Source organism: Heptranchias perlo, chromosome 31 (genome assembly GCF_035084215.1).
Source record: "Heptranchias perlo isolate sHepPer1 chromosome 31, sHepPer1.hap1, whole genome shotgun sequence".
Taxonomy (NCBI): Eukaryota; Metazoa; Chordata; class Chondrichthyes; order Hexanchiformes; family Hexanchidae; genus Heptranchias; species Heptranchias perlo.
The window spans coordinates 1,234,383-1,258,286 of NC_090355.1; the positions used below are offsets into that span (position 1 = coordinate 1,234,383).

Consider the following 23,904-nt stretch of genomic DNA (forward strand, 5'->3'; position numbering starts at 1 on the left):
CACCAGCACCACCAACATATCGCACACCTGCATACAGTGCAGGAGGCGCTCCAATGACCTCAGTAGGTCAGCCACAGTGAGTACACGTAGTCTTTCCCCTACACTCCGTCTGCCACATCACTGCCCCCACCCCACATCTCCTTCGGCACTGCCAACACTACTCTGTCACATCACCCCCACACCCACTCAAACCTCATCCTCATCTTACCTGCACTTACTCACCTCGCCAGTACTCATCCCGCCACTACCACTCAACCCAATCCTCATACAATCTCATGGCTCTATCTCATACTCACCCTCTCATGCATCTCTTTCACGGCCAGCCTCACTCAACCTGCCACCACCTGTGCTGCAGCCACAGGGCATGCATCACATATGTGCAGTAGGCAGCGTAAGGCAAACGTGTCGTGAGCATGAAGGGGATGCACAAGGGTGTTTGAGAGTTTGTCATGGTTCTTACTTCTATTGAATTTCAGAACAACTCACATCACACATTATATTGGCACCACTACTGCCATGTCTTCGTGAATCCTGTCCGGTTTGTGCAATAATGCCCGCTCCTGGGTATCCCTATGAGGACCCACCACTGATGCCACCCAGTGTGTCACTGCAGAGTGGGTGTAGGTGTATTTGCAGGGCTCTTCTGCGCAGACGACTGAGAGACATCGGCGATGTCCCCGGTTGCACCCTGGAAGGATGCGGAGGAGAAGTTGTTGAGGGCAGTGGTGACTTTGACAGCGACAGGTAGGAAGATGGTGCACGGGCCAGCCAGGAGCAGCTCGGCATGAAAGAGGCTGCAGATGTCCACGGCTACATGTCGAGTGACTCTGAGCCTCCGTGTGCACTGCTGCTCAGAGAGGTCCAGGAGGCTGAGCCTCGGTCTGTGGACCCTGTGGCGAGGGTAGTGCCCTCTGCGACGCATCTCTCTCTGCGGTAGCCCTCCCTCCTGCTGTACAGGTGGATGTGTCACAGCACTCTGTTGTGGAGCTCCACGTGTCAGAGGTGGACGGCGTGGATGGCGAGGCTGGTGATGCTGTTCGCCCTCCGAGGAGGTCATGACTGCAGCTACGGCGGCCCCCATCCGCAAGATGTACATCTGAGGGAGTCCGCAAGGTAGGTACATGTCTCCGGACCCCGGGGTAAGTGTGCAGGTTGGTGACTTCGACCATCAGGAGGAGGGTGGTGGAGGCCAAACTTTGTCCCAAGTGACAGAGTGGCCTCCTGCAATGGATGAGGGTCTCCCCCCCCCGACCTGTCAAATGGACCTTTGCAGCTGCCACAGGCTGACAGCTGCAACACGTCCATTCGAGCTGGGAGTGTTTCCCCCAGTGTGGGAAACAGTCCCATGTTGTTCCAAAATCACACACACTCCCTTAATCAGGTCAGTTAATGACCTGAAATACCTAACTAAATACTGTCAAGTGGCATCCCGCTGGCTTTAATTGCCTGCGGGATTCCCACCAGCGGGGGCTGCGCGCGCACGCTGGCTCGTCAGCGGGGAACCCGGAAGTGGGCGGGATCGAGGCGGGATCCGGTCCCGCTCCTGGATTTCCCGATTTTCGGGGCCCCCCCCCCCCGCCGAGAACGCACCCGATAGCGGGTGGTAAAATCGAGCCCCAAGTCTCATTTACAACCCGGGAAACCCTGGGGTTATCATGGCGAGAGGGGGAGGGGAGGGTGGAAGGGATGGGATAACTTCCCTGATTAACCTTCATCTGGGAGTATTAATATTAATCAGCAGCCCCTCAAGAGGATGCTACCGACAGGGCAGAGATCAGGTGCTGGGGCCTCTGCTCAGTGTGCTGTGTGATCGCTGTAGGGTTTTTGGAACTCAACTAGCTTATTTGGGAAACAAATTCAGACATTTCTTACTCAATGCCGGAGCCAGTGACATCGAACGTGATGAGCCGCACATCCTGGAAGTGGGATTCGTCTGTGACCCTTTCATTGGAGATCATCTGTGCAGGGAATGGGTGGAGCTGCGAGGGGAGACATCTAATTCGTCCATTTGTGTCACATGGGCCCACCGAGACACCATTGGCAGCATCATCCTCAAATTGAAAGCTGTACTTCGATGGCAATCTACGCAAGGAATAAGGTGAAAGCCAAAGTACATACATGGACGCATGTATCGAAATAAAAAACACAGGGTAAGGTGCCCCCCATAACAACTAGGAAATAAATCCCATCATCACTGCCATTCCAGTCACAGGGGACAATAACATCACTGTTCATGTCACATCCCATCACAGAAGCTGACCAGACACAGTCTGCTGAAAACCGCAGTGTTAAGTTTGTGCAGAGTGATGTATAAAGGGAAGCACTCTGGGGTGCGTTCTGAGCAGTAACCATGGCCGCCATGGCTCACTGGGCAGCAATCTCTGAGTCAAAAGGTCATGGGTTCAAGCCCCACTCCAGCGGCTTGTGCACAAAATCTAGGCTGACACTCCAGTAAAGTACTAAAACAGATCATTTGGTCATTATTTCATTGATGTTTGTGGGATCTTGCTGTGTGCAAATTGGCTGCTGCGTTTCCTACATTACAAAAAAAGTACTTCATTGGCTGTAAAGCACCTTGGGACATCCTGAGGTCATGAAAGGTGCGACAGAAATACAAGTTCTTTCTTCTCAAAACTCGCCTTTGTTCACCATTCCCAATGTCCCCCTCTATGCTCGACGTTTGTTTCTGTTTCTATATCCGTTGGTGAAGTGCTTTGGGACAATTTATTACATTAAAGGTGCTGTACAAATGTGAATCATTGAGGCTGCACCCTGCCCTCAAGCGCTTGGAGGCCTAAAGAGACACTTCTCTCCAATGTCAGCCCAGGCCTCCAGGGCAGGAGTCTGAGGATTATGGAGGTGCCAATGCCCTTGGGGCTCTGTCCTGAGTGTCCCTCCTTCAGGTGTCCCGCACAGTGCAGCATGGACTGCGGTGCTACAAAACCATCCATCTCAGTATAACAGATGTGGGTAATAGACTCCTCCAAATGACCCACCATCCGCTGCACAGTGTCGTACACAGTCCCCAGTGCCTGCACCAGAGGGCAGCAAGCTTCCTTTAAAAGCAGGGTCTGAGATCCAGATCCCCAGGCACTTCAGTCCAGGGGGAATGTAGATCACCTGACGGGTGCTCGCCCCCCGATCACCTGACGGGTGCTCGCCCCCCGATCACCTGACGGGTGCTCGCCCCCCGATCACCTGACGGGTGCTCGCCCCCCGATCACCTGACGGGTGCTCGCCCCCCGATCACCCTACTTCACAATTGGGAGTTATGGAGATATAACAGATCTGTTCGAGTCACGTGCAGATTCGGGAGATTATAGGGACCTTGGGAGGTGGGCAAGTCACACAAGGCATGTGGATCGAGAAGACCTGATTCACCATATGACATTTTCTCATTCCAACTTTCCTTATGTTCGCTATGGTCCCACATTCTGTCAGGAAGCTACTCAGCTTTGAAACCTAAACACAAGATGCCTGTCTCCCTCCTGCAGCTTCTCACTAGATTGTACTCACATGACATCATCGCCGAGCACGTTCAATCCTGGTGGCAGGGGGTAGATTTTGAAGGCTTGCTCCCAGAATTCCTTTAACCAGGGATCAATCACAGCGTCGGGTCTGGAGGGGGTGAGGAGGGGAAAGAAATTAAATTAGAATCAATACATCTCTCTGGAGAAAACTCTCTGTAAACTGTTCTGGTGCTGGTGCAATCTGGTGTGAAGATTCCATCAGAAAACAGGACGAGATACATAACAGGCAGGTTTCAGCAAATCGGACAGTGAGGAAGGTCAGGTCCAACCTGTGGACCGAGGAGCTTGAGACATTGATACACACATCAAACATGAGGCTCAGATAGTTTACATGTGGAATAATGGATACTCGGGAGCGAGCTGCAGGCAGGAATCTAATCAAGGATACAGAATACTAGGTAACAGAGCAAGTTACAGGCTGGTGTCCAGCTGAGAAGTTTGTGTAACATCATTAATCATGAGAGCAAAGGTCAAGCAGGTGAGGAGCTGACATTAAATAATGGCCTTGAAATCACCCTGTTGTTTTATTTATAACCCACACATGCTTTGTTCTGAGGTTCTGCTGTTTAGTCTATCCTGAGTCTGTACGATTGAGGCAACAGAGCAGTAAAACATTCTCAAAACGATACAAATGCCTCTTTGCCGGGTTCTAGGTTTGTATAGAGTTACTGTAATTTTGATATCAAGCACTTCAAGCATTCCCCATTCTGCTGCCAGTGTGTCTAGACTGGAGTTTCCTTATCGCCGTGTATGCAGGTCATGTTCCCACTCAACACAAAATGCCTCTCACCCACCACCAGCGGGAAAGGTTGACCTGTGAGTGAACGACTCGAGAAGCACGGGGATGGACAATAAACCCAGAATTGCCAGTATCGCGTCCCAAGAACAAGTAAAAAAAAGTCTGCCCGTGTGAATGATGGAGAGAGGAATGGCACATGAAGGCGTTAGGTGTTGGTCCACTAATACTGAACACAGTTATTACAAAGCACATTTATTTAAACTCATCAAAGCAGTCACTATGTAGTATAAGCAACATATGGGATAGGAATCAGGAGAAATGGATCGGTGATGAGTCAGGCTCGAGTGGTTCACTCGGGCTCGAACTTTATAGACGCACCTTAACTTGATGGATTGTTTGGTGCATGTGCGTCCTGCTGTACCAGTCAGGGGACTTGCAGGGTTTACAGGGGATACACAGCGAGCACTCTTACCCTAAGTCATGCTGGTCATCGCCCAATCCCACCGGAAGCAGTGCATTTGATCCCAGCTGAATCAAACGTTTACTCAGCTTCTTGGCAATAAAGTTAAACCTTTAAGTTAAAAGAAAAATCATTTTATTTAAACAAAATAATCTTGCACTGTACAAACTCAGCCACTTTAAATGGCAATTCAAATTCAAACAAAGTTCCTAACTGGCGGTATTAGTCATATTATTTACTTTGTAATATTTAAATACTTCTCGAATCACTCAGATCTGATCAGACTTTGTACGCTATAGTCCTATAAACCTTCGAAATTAGTCACTTTATTTGGGTGGAGATCATACTCAAGCCACAAATCAATATTCTCTTGGGTCAAATATCAAACAGATACATCAAACACCTCGAAATGACCCAGTTGGGGGTGTCAGCTTGATTCACTTATAGGGCGAGAGGCTGGAGCAGCTGCGGGGGCGTTAGATTGGATCAGTAACTGGGGCGTTAGATTGGATCAGTTACAGGGGCGTTAGATTGGATCAGTAACTGGGGCGTTAGATTGGATCAGTTACAGGGGCGTTAGATTGGATCAGTTACAGGGGCGTTAGACTGGATCAGTTACAGGGGCGTTAGACTGGATCAGTTACAGGGGCGTTAGACTGGATCAGTTACAGGGGCGTTAGACTGGATCAGTTACAGGGGCGTTAGACTGGATCAGTTACAGGGGCGTTAGACTGGATCAGTTACAGGGGCGTTAGACTGGATCAGTTACAGGGGCGTTAGACTGGATCAGTTACAGGGGCGTTAGACTGGATCAGTTACAGGGGCGTTAGACTGGATCAGTAACTGGGGCGTTCGACTGGATCAGTAACTGGGGCGTTCGACTGGATCAGTTACAGGGGCGTTAGACTGGATCAGTAACTGGGGCGTTAGACTGGATCAGTAACTGGGGCGTTAGACTGGATCAGTAACTGGGGCGTTAGACTGGATCAGTAACTGGGGCGTTCGATTGGATCAGTAACTGGGGCGTTCGACTGGATCAGTAACTGGGGCGTTCGACTGGATCAGTAACTGGGGCGTTCGACTGGATCAGTAACTGGGGCGTTCGACTGGATCAGTAACTGGGGCGTTCGATTGGATCAGTAACTGGGGCGTTCGATTGGATCAGTAACTGGGGCGTTCGACTGGATCAGTAACTGGGGCGTTAGACTGGATCAGTTACAGGGGCGTTCGACTGGATCAGTAACTGGGGCGTTCGATTGGATCAGTAACTGGGGCGTTCGACTGGATCAGTAACTGGGGCGTTCGACTGGATCAGTAACTGGGGCGTTCGATTGGATCAGTAACTGGGGCGTTCGACTGGATCAGTAACTGGGGCGTTCGATTGGATCAGTAACTGGGGCGTTCGATTGGATCAGTAACTGGGGCGTTCGATTGGATCAGTAACTGGGGCGTTCGACTGGATCAGTAACTGGGGCGTTCGACTGGATCAGTAACTGGGGCGTTCGATTGGATCAGTAACTGGGGCGTTCGATTGGATCAGTAACTGGGGTGTTCGACTGGATCAGTAACTGGGGCGTTCGACTGGATCAGTAACTGGGGCGTTCGACTGGATCAGTAACTGGGGCGTTAGACTGGATCAGTAACTGGGGCGTTAGACTGGATCAGTTACAGGGGCGTTAGACTGGATCAGTTACAGGGGCGTTAGACTGGATCAGTTACAGGGGCGTTAGACTGGATCAGTTACAGGGGCGTTAGATTGACACTGAGCAACATAAGGAGATATTAAAACAAGAGACCAAAAGCTTGGCCAAAGAGGTAGGTTTTAAGGAGCATCTTAAAGGAGGAAAGGTAGAGAGGCGGAGAGGTTTAGGGAGAATTCCAGAGCACAGGGTCTCGGCAGCTGAAGGCACAGCTGCCAATGGTGGAGCGATGAAAATCAGTGATGCGCAAGATTTGGAGGAGCGCGGAGATCTCGGAGGGTTGTAGGGCTGGAGGAGGTTACAGAGAAAGGAGGGGCGTGGCCCTGGAAGGGTTTGAAAACAAGGATGGGAATTTTAAAATTGAGGCGTTCCCGGACCAGGAGCCAATGTCGGTCAGCGAGCACAGGGGTGATGGGAGAACGGGACTTGGTGCGAGTTAGGATACGGGCAGCAGAGTTTTGGATCAGCTGAAGTTTATGGAGGGAGGAAGATGGGAGGCCGATCAGGAGAGCATTGGAATAGTCAAATCTACAGATATCAAAGGGTGGATAAGGATTTCAGCAGCAGATGAGCAGAGACGGGGTGGAGGCGGGCGATGTTACGGAAGTGAAAGTAGGTGGTCTTGGTGATGGAGAGGATATGTGGTCAGAAGCTCATCTCAGGGTCAAATAGGACGATGAGGTTGCGAACGGTCTGGTTCAGCCTCAGACAGTGGGCAGGGAGAGGGATGGAGTCGGTGGATGGGGAACGGAGTTTGTGGCGGGGACCGAAGACAATGGCTTCAGTCTTCCCAATATTTAGTTCGAGGAAATTTTTGCTCATCCAGTACTGGATATCGGACAAGCAGTGTGACAAATCAGAGACAGTGGAGGGTCGAGGGAGGTGATGGTGAGGTAGGGCTGGGTGCCCTCAGCGTACATGTGGAATCTGACGTCGTGTTTTCGGATGATGTCGCCGAGGGGCAGCATGGAGATGAGGAATGGGAGGGGCCAAGGATAGATCCTTGGGGGACTCCGGAGGTAACGGTGCGGGAGCAGGGTGAGGAGCCGTTGCAGCTGATTCCCTGGCTACGTCTGGATAGATAGAATCATAGAAAATAGGAGCAGGAGTAGGCTATTCGGCCCTTCGAGCCTGCTCCGCCCATTCAATATTATCATGGCTGATCCTCTATCTCAATACCATATTCCCGCTCTCTCCCCATACCCCTTGATGCCTATTGTCTCTAGAAATCTATCTAGCTCCTTCTTAAATATATTCAGTGACTTGGCCTCCACAGCTTTCTGTGGTGGAGAATTCCACAGGTTCACCACCCTCTGAGTGAAGAAATATCTCCTCATCTCAATCCTAAATGTCTTACCCCGTATCCTGAGACTGTGACCCCTCATTCTGGACCCCCCCAGCCAGGGGAAACATCCTCCCTGCATCCAGCCTGTCTAGCCCTGTCAGAATTTTATATGTTTCAATGAGAGCCCCTCTCATTCTTCTAAACTCGAGTGAATACAGGCCGAGTCGACCCAATCTCTCCTCATACGACAGTCCTGCCATCCCAGGAATCCGTCTGGTGAACCTTCGCTGCACTCCCTCTATGGCAAGTACATCCTTTCTTAGGTAAGGAGACCAAAACTGCACACAATACTCCAGGTGTGGTCTCACCAAGGCCCTGAATAACTGCAGTAAGACATCCTTGCTCCTGTACTCAAATCCTCTTGCAATGAAGGCCAACATACCATTTGCCTTCCTAACTGATTGCTGCACCTGCATGTTTGCTTTCAGTGACTGGTGTACAAGGGCTCTTTGTACATCAACATTTCCCAATTTATCACCATTTAAAATAATACTCTGCCTTTCTGTTTTTCCTTCCGAAGTGGGTAACTTCACATTTATCCACATTATACTGCATCTGCCATGTATTTGCCCACTCACTCAACTTGTCTAAATCACCTTGAAGCTTCTTTGCATCCTCCTCACAACTCACAATCCCACCTAGTTTTGTGTCGTCAGCAAACTTGAAAATATTACTTTTGGTTCCCTCATCCAAATCATTGATATATATTGTGAATAGCTGGGGCCCAAGCACTGATCCCTGCGGTACCCCACTAGTCACCGCCTGCCACCCTGAAAAAGACCCATCTATTCCTACTCTCTGTTTCCTGTCTGTTAACCAATTTTCAATCCATGCCAGTATATTACCCCCAATCCCATGTGATTTAATTTTGCAAACTAACATCTTATGTGGGACTTTATCAAAGGCCTTCTGAAAATCCAAATACACCACATCCACTGGTTCTCCCTTATCTATTCTACCAGTTACATCCTCAAAAAACTCCAGTAGGTTTGTCAAACATAAATTCCCTTTCATAAATCCATGTTGACTTTGTCTAATTCCGTTGATATTTTCTAAGTGTCCTGTTATCACATCCTTTATAATGGACTCGAGCATTTTCCCTACTACTGATGTTAGGCTAACCGGTCTGTAGTTCCCTGTTTTCTCTCTCCCTCCTTTTTTAAATAGTGGGGTTACATTTGCCACCCTCCAATCTGCAGGAACTGTTCCATAATCTATAGAATTTTGGAAGATGACAACGAATGCATCCACTATTTCCATGGCTACCTCTTTCAGTACTCTGGGATGAGGATTATCAGGCCCTGGGGATTTATCGGCTTTCAGTCCCATTAATTTCTCCAGCACTGTTTTTTTACTAATACTAATTTCCTTTAATTCCTCCTTCTCACTAGACCCTTGGTTCCCTAGCATTTCTGGGAAGTTATTTGTGTCCTCTTCCGTGAAGCCAGAACTGAAGTATTTGTTTAATTGCTCTGCCATTTCCCTGTTCCCCATTATAAATTCTCCCGTTTCTGACTGTAAGGGACCTACATTTGTCTTCACTAATCTTTTCCTTTTTACATACTTGCAGAAGCTTTTACTGTCCACTTTTATGTTCCTTGTAAGTTTACTCTCATACTCTATTTTTCCCCTCTTAATCAATCTCTTGGTTCTTTTTTGCTGAATTCTAAACTGCTCCCAATCCTCAGGCTTGCTACTTTTTCTGGCAACTTTATATGACTCCTCTTTGGATCTAATACTATCCTTAATTTCTTTTGTTAGCCACGGTTGGGCCGCTTTTCCTTTTGTGTTTTTGCGCCAGAAAGGAATGTATAATTGTTGCAATTCATGCATTCGTTCCTTAAATGTTAGCTATTGCCTATCCACCTTCATGCCTTTTAATGAAGCTTCCCAATCTATCATAACCAACTCACTTCCTCATACCTTTGTAGTTTCCTTTGTTTAGATTTAGGACCCTAGTTTCGGATTGGACTGCTTCATGAAGAATTCTATCATGTTATGGTCACTCTTCCCTAAAGGACCCCGTACAACAAGATTATTAATTAACCCCTTCTCATTGCACAATACCCAATCTCAGATAGCCTGTTCCCTGGTTGGCTCCTCAACGTACTGGTCTAAAAAACCATCTCGTACACACTCCAGGAATTCATCCTCCACAGTATTATTGCTAATTTGGTTTAGCCAGTCTATATGTAGATTAAAGTCACCCATGATTACTGTAGTACCCTTGTTACATACATCTCTAATTTCCTGTTTGATCCCATCCCCTACATTACCACTACTGTTTGGAGGCCTCTCGACAACTCCCACTGGTGTTTTCTGCCCCTTGGTGCTTCTTAACTCCACTCAGACTGATTCTACATCTTGATTTTCTGACCCAATATCCTTTCTCACTATTGCTCTGATTTCATCCTTTACTAACAACGCCACCCCACCTCCTTTTCCTTTTTGCCTGTCCTTCCTAAATATTGAATACCCTTGGATATTCAGCTCCCAGCCTTGGTCACCCTGCAGCCATGTTTCTGTAATTGCTATTATATCATGTCAGGTTATATCTATTTGCGCTGTTAATTCGTCTACCTTATTACAAATGCTTCATGCATTCAGATACAGTGCCTTTAGATTTATCTTTTTAACATTTTTAGACATCTTAACATTTTTTTTGTACTATGGCCCTATTTGTCTTACTACCATTTTTTCTTACCCGGACCCTATTTGTTGTCTTTTGTTTGTACGCTCTGTCCCTTCCTGACACAATCTGGTTATCCTTACCCCAATCACTTGCCTGCACTGCTTCTTTGTCTTTTCTCTTTAGCATTCTAGATTTCTCCCCACCGGGACCTTCCCCCACCTTATTTAGTTTAAAGCCCTATCTACCTCCCTAGATATTTGATTCGCTCGAACTCTGGTCCCAGCACGGTTCAGGTGTAGTCCGTCCCAATGGAACAACTCTCTCTTTCCCAGTACTGGTGCCAGTGCCCCACAAATCAAAACCCACTTCTCCCACACCAATCTTTGAGCCACGCACTCATCTCCCTGATCCTATTGACCCTCGGCCAATTTGCTCGTGGCTCAGGTAATAATCCAGAGATTATTACCTTTGTGGTTCTGGATAAGAATGGAACCAGGAGAGGGCAGTCCCACCCAGCTGGACGACGGAGGAGAGGTGTTGGAGGAGGATGGTGTGATCAACCGTGTCAAAGGCTGCAGATAGGTGGAGAAGGATGAGGAGGGAGAGTTCACCACGGTCACAGTCACACAGGATGTCATTTGGTAAGAGCCGTTTCAGTGCTGTGGTGGGGGCGGAACCTGATTGAAGGGATTCAAACATGGAGTTCCGGGAAAGATAGGCATGGATTTGGGAGGCAACAACACTTTCAAGGACCTTGGAGAGGAAAGGGAGGTTGGAGAGGGGGCAATAGTTTGCAAGGACAGAGGGGTCAAGGGTGGGTTTTTTGAGGAGGGGGTGATGACGGCAGATTTGAAGGAGAGGGGGACGGTACCTGAGGAGAGTTTACTGTTAACAATATCAGCTAACATGGGGGCCAGGAAGGGAAGTTGGGTGTCCTGGAATAGTGAGCAGTTTTGGCTGAGGAGAGGCTTATGTGGTCCAGCCCAGATCTGGCGATGAATGGCTAAACCAGTTGTCTGCCATAAACGTTCAAGTCAGCGTCCCTTGGACTTAAGGGAGCGGAGATGGGAGCCGTACCAGGGTGAGAGAGAGTAATGGTTTTAATGGGGACAAGGGCATCAAGGGTGAAGGTGAGGGTGTGACTGAGCAGATCGGTAGCTGCAGAAATGTCGTGGTGAATGGAGGGCCAACGGCTGGAGAGTTAGGAATTTAAAAGTGCTGTTGTAAGTGACGGGAAGAGAGATTTTTCAAGGGACGGACACAGAGAAAGTGGGGCTGGGAGGGGAAAGGGAGAGGGATACAAGGAAGTGATCAGAGATGGCCTTATCCATGATTGACACGATGGAAGTAAAGAGACCACGTGAGATGGCAAGTTTGAGGAGGTGGCCGTGAATATGGGTAGGGGAGTTTATATGGAGGGAGGGATTAAGGGAGGATAGGAGGACAGTGAACTCAGAGGAGAGAGAGCATGATGAGTTGAGATGGAGGTTGAAATCACTGAGGATGAGAAGTCGCTCGGTGCAGAGGCTGAGGGAGGAAAGCAGTGAAGATATCTCAGTGAGAAACTTGGCGTAGCACTTGGGCGGGCGGTAGAGAACGAGGATTTTAAAGGAGAGGTGAGAGGGATGGCACAAGTTGAGATGATCAAAAGGAGGAGAAGGTGCCAGAGGTTTAGGGGGACAGATCAAGGTGTGATTCGGTGACCACCGCAGCGATCAGGGCGGGGCAAGTGGTGGAAGATATAGCCTGGCAGGAAGGCGTCATCACCCATCAGCCAGGATTCCTTCAAGGCCATGATGTCGATGCAATCATCCACAATAAGCTCATGGATGGCAAGGGCCTTGTTCATAACTGAATGGACGTTCTGGAGGGAGATGCGGAGAGGGGCGGTGATAGCTGATCTGCTGGCAGAGTCCACAGGGTCAGGGCTGGGAGGGATGAGCGGGACGGGAAGGAGGTTGGCAAGATTAGCCCCCAGCGGGCGCGCTGGGTGAGAGAGCAGGATGGCGCAGTTAGGAGGAAGCGACGATGGGCTCTTCAGAGGATGCAAGAAAGGCACAGATGGAATCTGTAGGCTTATCCAAAAGGGAGTCAAGCCTGTGATGGCAGCAGGAGAGTAGGACACTCGAGGAGTGGTGAAGGGTTGGGGTAGGGATTTGGGGGGGCAGAGTACCCGAGAGGGGAGAAACGAAGGGCGCATGATAAAGGGAGAGAGGGGCCTAGGAGGGGTAAAGAGAAAAGAAGAGAAAAGGTGAAAAGGGGGGAAATAGAAGCGATGGGCTCGGGACTGGAGTGGCAGCAAAACACGTACACGATGGACACGGAAACTCAAACTAGGGCTAACATTTCCGGGTACAGACAACGCACAGTGCCAACACTCCCCACAGTTCAAACAAAACACGGTGCCAACACTCCCCACAGTTCAAACAAAACACGGTTGTTAAAGTTACAGGGGCGTTAGACCGGACCAGTAACTGGGGCGTTAGACCGGACCAGTAACTGGGGCGTTAGACCGGACCAGTAACTGGGGCGTTAGACCGGACCAGTAACTGGGGCGTTAGACCGGACCAGTAACTGGGGCGTTAGACCGGACCAGTAACTGGGGCGTTAGACCGGACCAGTAACTGGGGCGTTAGACCGGACCAGTAACTGGGGCGTTAGACCGGACCAGTAACTGGGGCGTTAGACCGGACCAGTAACTGGGGCGTTAGACCGGACCAGTAACTGGGGCGTTAGATTGGATCAGTTCTAGGGTGTGAACTGAGCTCAGTTTTTTCACTCTTACTTCTAGATCAGAAGGGGCTCCACATTAAGTCACAAATGCACAATCTAGAAACACAGAAAATAGGAGCAGGAGTAGGCCATTCGGTCCTTCGAGCCTGCTCCGCCATTCAATATGATCATGGCTGATCCTCTACCTCAATATCATATTCCCACTCTCTCCCCATACCCCTTCATGCCTTTTGTCTCTAGAAATCTATCTAGCTCCTTCTTAAATATATTCAGTGACTTGGCCTCCACTGCCTTCTGTGGTAGAGAATTCCACAGGATCACCACCCTCTGAGTGAAGAAATTTCTCCTCATCTCAGTCTTAAATGTCCTATTCCGTATCCTGAGACTGTGACCCCTCGTTCTGGACCCCCCAGCCAGGGGAAACATCCTCCCTGCATCCAGCCTGTCTAGCCCTGTCAGAATTTAATATGGTTCAATCAGATCCCCTCTCATTCTTCTAAACTCGAGTGAATAAAGGCCGAGTCGACCCAATCTCTCCTCATACGACAGTCCTGCCATCCCAGGAATCAGTCTGGTAAACCTTCGCTGCACTCCCTCTGTGGCAAGTGTATCCTTTCTTTGGTAAGGATCCAAGCTGACATTGCAGTGCAGAACTGAGGGAGTGCTGCATTGTCAGTGGTATCATCCTTTGGATTAGATATAAACCAAGGACAAGTCTGTCTGCGTGAGTGCACATTAAAAGCTGGAATGAAAGTGGGAGGATGAGATAAAACGGGTTGACTGGGGCCTTTATCCAGACCCGTCCCGTGATCCTTAAATCTGACAAGTGAAAAAAGTGACACTTTGCAAATGAATTTTTTTCCCCTTGTGAACTGTCTCACTTCCTGCCTCCCTCAAAGTGCTGACTTCCTGCTGTGGTACTGTTCCACAGATAATCTGCTACGTCACCCAAGCGGCCATTACCCATGTATCAGCCTCAGCAGTGGGCATTTAGCAGACTATTTGACTGCAGGAGGCATCCTGTCCCCCACAATGTCCGCACGCGCGATTCCAGCAGCGGTGACTGGTTAGCGAGCAAGGGTCGGAACCATGACTGATTTTACTCTTCTTTACCCAGAGGCCCAATGGCTGTCTGGCTAATCCAACTAACACACCATGGGTTGGGACCAAACCAGGATTTTCGTGTCCTGTGTGGCTCAGTTACTCGTTGTGTAAACCCACAGAGATATCTCAAGAAACACGGTTCTTTAAAACACCTCACACTTGGGTGGGGGAGAAGGGGGACAACTTTGACTGATGGACCCTGGCCTCTCGTGTGTGACTGTCATTAGCCAATAGCGCGACAGAGTTTCTGAGCGTCATAGGAAACCATCAGTGTAAAAATGATCAGTGGTTAAATCCCCTCCCCCACAGATTCACCATTCATCTCAGGCCAACTTACTTGGGATAGGAGGAATCTCCAAGACCCAGGACACCACAATCCATCAGAGAGAGGGAGTCTGCAGGAAGGTTCCGTCGGAAGATAAACCTCCAGAATTTCTACAGGGCAAGCAGAGAGTTAGCCTGGATCAAACTCGACCGCGATCAGTGGGAAGGGGGTTAGTGAGCCTGACGGTCAGTGGTGCAACAGAGCACAATAAATATCGGTATTCGGACACAGCACAGGACAATTCAGCTTCAACTGATCAGATACAGTGGCTACGATATTTATGGGAAGGCGGAGAGGGAGCGCGCAGGGCAGGGGGGGAGGGGGAAAGGAGCGGAGGAGGAAGCGCGGGGAGGCGGGGGAGGGAGTACGGGGGTGGGGGGGGAAGCCCGGCAAGGCCGGGGTTCCAGCAGCTGAAAAATTGACACTCAGGCCTGCTGCTGGGCAGGAAAACCAGGGCAGGAGGCCGCAGCCGGGGCAGGGATGGTCCCCGGCTGGTCCCAAATGCACTGTGAGAGCCTGTTTTAAATATGTTAATGAGGTGCCCCGCCTCTCCAGGACCAGACATTCGCAAGTCTTGCTACCCCCCCCACCGCTGTAAAAATGGCAGCAGGTGTGTACACATCTGGGTGGGATCGCCTTTTGCGTTTTTAGGGTTTAACCAACACCCCCCACTCCCTCCCCCACCCCCCCACCAACCTCCTCCTGCCAGTCGTGGGGGTCATTAATATCGAGCCCAGTGACTCCGATACCTTCTACCACTGGATTCCACGTTGTAGCTCCCTCACACTCACATGACCAGGGACAAGGGGTATCCTGGTCTCAGTCTGTACATACTGTGTGGGGAGAGGTTGTATCCTGGTCCTAGACTGTACCAGGTCTGCACACTGTGGGGAGAGGAAAATCTCTCTCTATGTGAGACTGTACATATTCTGCACAGTGTGGAACTTATTAATGGCTTCTGCCATCTAAACATTCAAGCAAGTTACAATCCTATAAATGCTTCTTTAGCTGTTTTCTACTTAAATTTGGTCCTAAAATGCTCTGAACATCTTTTTCACCTGAAGCATTTGCCCACTGGTTTTAGCTGGTGTTACTGTACCTTCATATTGTCTGGAGGTTCACCCTGGCCAGTGGTGGAGCACACAAACACCACCAGAGGCTCCCGGATCAGGTCGGCCTGAGGTGGAAGAGAAAAGGACAGTCAGAGGAATGAACATCACAGAGTAACAGGTGTTGCACGCAGCACCAGAGTAGCTAACATGTACACAGGAAAGCAGTGCATGAGTCACTCCCCCATTTCAATTACAGCTCCATCAGAAAAATACCATCAAGCTGTTCTGTACATCTGCACCTAAATCTACATCTACGAAACTTGGGAGTATCGGTGGAAACATCAACAACAACAACTTGCATTTATATAGCGCCTTTAACGTAGTAAAATGTCCCAAGGTGCTTCGCAGAAGCGTTATTGATAGGGAGGGGGCACGGCCATGGAAGGATTTGAACACAAGGGTGAGAATTTTAATTTCCAGGTGTTGCAGGACCAGGAGCCAACGTAGGTCAGTGAGCACAGGGGTGATGGGTGAATGGGACACGTTGCGAGTTAGGACACAGGCAGCAGAGTTTTGGATGAGCTGAAGTTTACGGAGGGTGGAAGATGGGAGGCTGGCCAGGAAAACATTGGAATAGTCGAGTCTGGAGAAAACAAAAGCACGGGGTGGAGACGGGCGATATTACGGAGATGGTGGTAGGCGGTCTTGGTGATGGAGAGGATATGTGATTAGAAGCTCATCTCAGGGTCAAATAGGACACCAAGGTTGCGAACAGTCTGGTTCAGCCTCAGACAGTGGGCAGGGAGAGGGATGGAGTCGGTGGATGGGGAACGGAGTTTGTGGCGGGGACCGAAGACAATGGCTTCAGTCTTCCCAATATTTCATTGGAGGAAATTTCTGCTCATCCAGTACTGGATGTCGGACAAGCAGTGTGACAAATCAGAGACAGTGGAGGAGTCGAGGGAGGTGATGGTGACGTAGGGCTGGGTGTCATCAGTGTACATGTGGAATCTGACGTCGTGTTTTCGGATGATGTCGCCGAGGGGCAGCATGTAGATGTGAAATAGGAGGGGGCCAAGGATAGATCCTTGGGGGACTCCAGAGGTAACGGTGCGGGAGCAGGAAGAGGAACCATTGCAGGTGATTCCCTGGCTACGACTGGATAGATAAGAATGGAACCAGGCGAGCGCAGTCCCACCCAGCTGGACAACGGAGGAGAGGCGTTGGAGCAGGACGGTGTGGTCCACCATGTCAAAGGCTGCAGACAGGTGGAGAAGGATGAGGGGGGATAGTTTACCATGGTCACAGTCACATAGATGTCATTTGAGACTTTGGTAAGGGCTGTTTCAGTGCTGTGGCAGGGGCACAAACCTGATTGGAGGGGTTCAAACATGGAGTTGTGGGAAAGATGGACATGGATTTGGGAGGCGACAACACCTTCATGGACTTGGGAGAGGAAAAGGAGGCTGGAGATGGGGTGGTAGGTTGCGAGGAAAAAAGAGTCAAGGGTGAGTTTTCTGAGAAGGGGGGATGGGATCCCACAAGCAGTAATGAGATAATGACCAGATAATCTGATAAATATTGGCCAGGACACTGGAAGATCTCGCCTGCTCTTCCAATAGTGCCATGGGATCTTCTATGTCCACCAGGAGGGCAGACAGGGACTTGGTACTGCACTGGAGTGTCAGCCTGGATTATGTGCTCAAGTCTCTGGAGTAGGACTTGAGCCCATGACTTTCTGACTCAGAGATGAGAGTGCTACCACTGAGCCACGGCTGACACCTTGGCATCAGTGCCAAGTAATAACCACCTCCAACCAGAAGAGGCCCGACCACCTTGCTCTGACCTTGTAATGGCACTACCATAGCCGAGCCCCCATCACCAACATCCTTGGGTCACCAATGAGCAGAAACTGAACTGGACCAGCGTGGCTACAAGAACAGAGCAGAGGCTGGGGTGTTCTGCAGCAAGAGGCCCACCTCCTGACCCTCAAATCCTCTTCACTCTCTAGAAGCGAAGAGTTGGAATATTCACCAATCGCCTGAGTAGGTGCAGCCGCAACAACACTCAGCAAGCCGACACCATCGAGGACAGAGCAGGTCATCTGATCACGTCTCTGCCGCTGGATTGAATATCCAGCTCCTCCACCACCGATCTACAGCACCAGCGCATTACAACAACTCTGTAAGGTTACTTCAACACCACTTCCCTCTTCTGCAACCTCTACCATCAGAGCAGCAATGTTGTGGGAACACCATCATCTCCAAGTTCACCTCCGAGTCCATCTTCATCGTCGCTGGGTCAGAATCCTGGAATTCCCTACCTAACACCGATGTGGAAGCACCATCACCACAAGGACTGCAGCGGTTAAAGGAGAAGGACCACCATCTTGTAAGGGCAACTATGGATGGGCAATAAATGTGGCTTTTTAAAGATCTGAATTCCTCTCCCAGTGATGGCAGGGGGCTTAAAAACTGACAAAAGTTAGACTCAAAGGTTAAGAAGGGGCAGGATTTAACACCCCCATTGAGTTCCTCCTGAAGCACTGATTATATTTCTCGCAGAGAGACACACAGAGAAAAAGAAAAAAAACTGAGAAAGAGTACAATGGAAGAAGGAAATAAGAAAGAACTTTAATTTATATAGTGCCTTACATGACAATGAAAGAACAGCCGAATCAGGATGGTGTGTGACTCGGGTCGTTAACCCTCCAGGATTGCCCTTGAATTAAAGACTAATCTCCAGGACACTTATGCAAGAAAACTTTGGGAGAAAAATCATAGGTGCAATAAAAAAATGTTTTAAAAAATTTTCTTTGAACACTTTTGATTACTAGTTATAGCTTGGGAAAAAAAGGCTGTTTGACCGACAGTCAAAAATCATCCAGTTGGGGAATGAAGAGGGTGTCCAATTTCCCATGGGTATAGGAAGGCGGGGCACCATTAGGATGGGCATGTCGGGCGACCAATGGCGAGAGTGTGGGGACGGGACAGTTGGAGGCAGGAGGTCATGTGATGAAACCTCTGGGAATATGTCCATGGAATCATAGAAAGGTTACAGTACAGAAGGAAGCCATTCGACCCATCGAGCCCGTGCCGGCTCTCTGCAAGAGCAATCCAGCTAGTCCCACTCCCCCGCTCTCTCCCTGTCGCCCTGCAAATTTTTCTCCTTCTGGTATCTATCTAATTCCTTTTTGAAAACCACAATTGACCCTGCCTCCACCACCCTTTCAGGCAGTGCATTCCAGATCCTAACTACTTGCTGCGTAAATAAGTTTTTCCTCATGTCGCCTTTGGTTCTTTTGCCAATCACCTTTAATCTGTGTCCTCTGGTTCACGACCCTTCTGCCAATGGGAACAGTTTTTCTTCATTTACTCCATGATTTTGAACACTTCTATCAAATCTCCTCTCAACCTTCTCTGCTCTAGGGAGAACAACCCCAGCTTCTCCAGTCAATCCATGTAACTGAGGTCCCTCATCCCCAGAACCATTCTAGTAAATCTTTTCTGCACCCTCTCTAAGGCCTTCACATCCTTCCTAAAGTGCGGTGCCCAGAATTGGACACAATACTCCAATTAAGGCCGAACCAATGTTTTATAAAGGTTCATCATAACTTCTTTGCTTTTGTACTCTATGCCTCTATTTATAAAGCTCAGGACCCCATATGCTTTTTTAACCGCTTTCTCAACCTGTTCTGCCACTTTCAACGACCTGTGCACACATCCCCCAGGTCCCTTTGTTCCTGCACCCCCTTTAGAATTGTACCCTTTAATTTTTACTGTCACTCCTTGTTCTTCCTACCAAAATGTATCACCTCACACTTCTCTGTGTTAAATTTCATCTGCAATGTGTCCACCCATGCCACCAGCCTGTCTGTATCCTCTTCAAGTCCATCACTATCCTTCTCACTGTTAACTACGCTTCCAAGTTTTGTGTCATCTGCAAATTTTGAAATTGTGCTCTGTACACCCAAGTCATTAATATATATCAAAAAAAGCAGTGGTCCCAGTACCGATCCCTGGGGAACACCACTGTACACTTCCCTCCAGTCCGAAAAACAGCCGTGCATCACTACCCTCTGTTTCCTATTACTTAGCCAATTTCGTATCCATACTGCCACTGCCCCTTTGATTCAGAGAGCTTCAATTTTATTGACAAGCCTATTATGTGGCACCTTATCAAACGCCTTTTGGAAGTTCATGTAAACAACATCAACCAAATTGCCCTCATCAACCCTCTCTGTTACCTCATCAAAATACTTAATCAATTTGGTCAAACATGATTTGCCTTTAACAAATCCATGCTTGACCAAGTGACTGTTAATTTTGTCCCGGATTATCGTTTCTAAAAGCTTCCCCACCACTGAGGTTAAGCTGACTGGCCTGTGATTGCCGGGTTTATCCTTACACCCTTTTTTGAACAAGGGTGTAACATTTGCAATTCTCCAGTCCTCTGGTACCATCCCCGTATCTAAGGATGATTGGAAGATTGTGGCCAGAGCCTCTACAATTTACACCCTTACTTCCCTCAGCAACCTAGGATGCGTCCCATCTGAACCGGGTGACTTAACTACTTTAATTACAGCTAGCCTTTCTAGTACTTCCTCCATCAATTTTTAGCCCATCCAGTATCTCAACTCCCTCCTCTTTTAATGTGGCTTTGGCCGTATCTTCTTCCTTGGTAAAGACAGATGCAAAGTATTCATTTAGTACCTTGGTCATGCCCTCTGCCTCCAAGCGTAGATCCCCTTTTTGGTCCCTAAAAGGCCCCACCCCTCCTCTTACTACCCGTTTACTATTTATATGCCTAAAGAAGACTTTTGGATTCCCTTTTATGTTAGTCGCCAGTCCATTCTAGGTCCAACCAGAATTGGCAACCCTATGTGTGACATGGAGGTGATGGTGTTCGCACGATATTACTGCCCTTGTCCTTCTCACTGGTACAGGTTGCAGGGGAAGGAGATGCTGTCAAAGTAACCTTGGTGAGTTGCTGCAGTACATCCTGTAGATGGTACACACTGCAGCCACACTGTGCTGGTGATGGAGTACATTTAAATCAGCAGCAGGGGCACTGATCGAATATACTGTTCTCTCCTGGAGGGTGTCCAGCTTCTTGAGTGTGAATAAATGAATGCAGATGAGTTGAACAATGCCCATTAGAGAATCATTTCAGAATACCTTTCAAAAGGAAAGGCAGTGTTGCATCTACAACGTTTTTCAGACAGTCCTAATGGCTTCACATACAATGAATTATTGTTTGAAGTGCAGGCACTGTTGTTATGTAAGCAAACATGACAAAATTCCTTGAGCAGCAGTGAGATAAGTGATCAGTTCATCAGTTTCTGGTGGTGTTGACTGAAGGAGGAATGTTTTTCCAGGAGAACTGCCTGAAAAGTGCTACTGAAAATTAAATATCCACCAGAACAGGCAAACAGTTCAATGACTCATCTGAAAGACGGCACCTCCGACAGTGCAGCACTGCCTCAGAACTGCACTGAGTGTCAGCCTAAATTATGGAACCACGACCTTCTTATTGAGAGCCGAGAGTGCGAGCAACTGAGCCAAGCTGACACACAATACAAAGGCAAAGAATTTCAAATAAAGCAACTTACACTTGGGAGCGAGAACATTAATTAAAAGGGGCAGTTACTTGAGTGAGAAAAGACAGACTGACATTTTGGGCACAGGCCCTTCCTTATACCTTCTGTCTTTCTCTCTACAGACGTTGACGGACCTCTGAGTGTTCTCAGCATTTTCCATTTTTTTAAAATCACTTCTAAGATGACACCTTCTTGCGAGAAAGAAAAGTTTATAGGAAGATACCTTTTCATGGTTTATCTCGAGCCAGTAGTGTACAATAACGCTGTAAAGAGTGAAACGGTTGAAGAAGTTCCATTTGTATCGCACCTTTCAGCCGTGGCTCAGTGGGTAGCACTCTCGTCTCTGGGTCAGAAGGTTGTGGGCCGCACCAGAGACTTGAGCTCAAAATCCAGGCGGACACTCCAATGCCGTACTGAGGGAGTGATGCACTGTCGGAGGTGTCGTCCTGCGGATGAGACAGAGGGCCCCATCTGCCCTCTCAGGTGGATGTAAAAGATCACTTTATCAAAGAGGAGCAGGGGAATTCTCCCTGGTGTCCTGGCCAATATTGATTCCTTAACCAACCACTGACAGTTTATCTGGTCATTATCACATTGCTGTTTGTGGGATCTTGCTGCGCGCAAATTGGCTGCCACGTTTCCTACATTACAACAGTGACTACACTTCAAAAGTACTTCATTGGCTGTAAAGCTCTTTAGGGCGTCCTGAGGTCGGTCTTTCTTTCTTTTACATCCTCAGGACATCCCAAAGCGTTTCACAGCCAATTTTTGAAGAGTAGTCACTGTTGTGTGCAGGCAAACTCCGTCCCAAGCAAGTGTGCCTCCGATATACGGTGGGGCCAATAGCATCTCAGCCAGTGTCCACAGCACAAGAGAGGTATAATAAGAGGTAGCACACGGGGTGAAGGTCAGCCTCCACCATCTCCATCACTGCCCACCGGTACTCACTACAGTATAACTATCCAACGACACGACTCTGCACGTGAAGTGCCGCCGTACTCCTTCCCTGCCAATCCGCTCGGCCACGTCCTGCGCTGTGCCAGTCTCGCTACCGTACAAAACCAGCAGCTTCCGCTCAGCCATCTGCAGAGAAAGAAAGAGTGAAGCACAGCACATGAGGCTAGGGGGGAGGCGGAGACGGAATCTGCACAGCCCCGAGCTGCCATCAGATGTACTAAGATAAGAAATACAGAGCAGTTCAGGAGACAACAGAACCTTTGTGACAGAACCCTAAGCAGCTTACGAATCTCAACAGCAGTAAGATACTGTATTCTTTGTGAAGCATCATTAAACGCTCAGTTTAAAATAATGTTCAGTTTTCTTAATATTATCCAGGGGGTACTTGATGACACAGCAATACGAATGACCCTGAAATCAGACCCAAAGGTTTACTGCAAAACTATCAGCACTGGATATTGGAAAATATCCCATCTCATAGCGGTATGTGGCATTCTGTAAATCATGCACAGACTTAGTCACAGCGACAGAATGGGGCAAGTTAAAGAATTACCTTCCATGTATCAGCACGGCGTCAACTTCAGAATGCACCCTGAAAGAAGTCCATAATAGGAAACTGTAAACAATTTTACAACACCAAGTTATAGTCCAGCAATTTTATTTTAAATTCACAAGCTTTCGGAGGCTTCCTCCTTCCTCAGGTGAACGTTACACATCATCCACTCCATAATAGGAGACACTTTTTGCAGTAAATGGATGGTTAGTGGTACAGAAATCACTAATACAGGAAATACTCACCATTACAGCAAATACACAATCACTACAGGAAATAGAGTCACTAATAGAGGAGATAGTCACTACAGGAAATACACACTAATACAGGAAATAGTCACTACAGGAAATACACACTAATACAGGAAATAGTCACTACAGGAAATACTCACTGATGCACCAAATACACAGTCACTACAGGAAATACTCACGAATAAAGGGAATACAGGCACTGTAGGAAATACACAGTCACTACAGGAAATATTCACTAATAAAAGAAATACACAGTCACTACAGGAAATATTCACTAATACAGGAAATACACAGTCACTACAGGAAATATTCACTAATAAAAGAAATACACAGTCACTACAGGAAATATTCACTAATACAGGAAATACAGTCAAGACAGGAAATACTCACTAATACAGGAAATGCACCCAGTCAGTCGCTGCACACCCAGTCAGTCGCTGCACACCCAGTCAGTCGCTGCACACCCAGTCAGTCGCTGCACACCCAGTCAGTCGCTGCACACCCAGTCAGTCGCTGCACACCCAGTCAGTCGCTGCACACCCAGTCAGTCGCTGCACACCCAGTCAGTCGCTGCACACCCAGTCAGTCGCTGCACACCCAGTCAGTCGCTGCACACCCAGTCAGTCGCTGCACACCCAGTCAGTCGCTGCACACCCAGTCAGTCGCTGCACACCCAGTCAGTCGCTGCACACCCAGTCAGTCGCTGCACACCCAGTCAGTCGCTGCAGTAAATGGATAAGTGGGACTTGTTGCGAGTTAGGATACGAGGAGCAGGGCTTTGGATGAGCTCAAATTTATGGTGAAGGTGGGAGGCCGGCTAGGAGAGCATTGGATGGTCGAGTCCTGGGGTGACGAAAGTATGGGTGAGGGTTTCAGTGGAAGATAGGCTGAAGCAGGGGTGAAGACTGATGATATTACGGAGGT

At 48.6% G+C, this 23,904-nt stretch overlaps 1 protein-coding gene across 4 annotated transcripts in view; it reads right to left on the bottom strand.

Moving 5' to 3' along the window:
• Positions 1-23,904, bottom strand: part of ndor1 (NADPH dependent diflavin oxidoreductase 1) — a 74,892-nt gene that overhangs the window by 39,686 nt on the left and 11,302 nt on the right. For 2 of the 4 annotated variants that reach the window (XM_067969516.1, XM_067969519.1), the window contains exons 2-8: positions 22,730-22,768; positions 22,168-22,302; positions 15,668-15,745; positions 14,581-14,678; positions 4,742-4,840; positions 3,517-3,618; positions 1,873-2,082 (exon numbers count right to left, since the gene is read on the bottom strand). In XM_067969516.1, coding sequence (XP_067825617.1) covers positions 1,873-2,082; positions 3,517-3,618; positions 4,742-4,840; positions 14,581-14,678; positions 15,668-15,745; positions 22,168-22,302 — 722 coding nt within the window. In that variant the 5' untranslated portion in view covers positions 22,730-22,768. Of the gene's footprint in view, positions 1-1,872; positions 2,083-3,516; positions 3,619-4,741; positions 4,841-14,580; positions 14,679-15,667; positions 15,746-22,167; positions 22,303-22,729; positions 22,793-23,159; positions 23,216-23,904 lie in introns of those variants that run through there. The other 2 variants (XM_067969518.1, XM_067969517.1) reach the window with 2 other exon arrangements.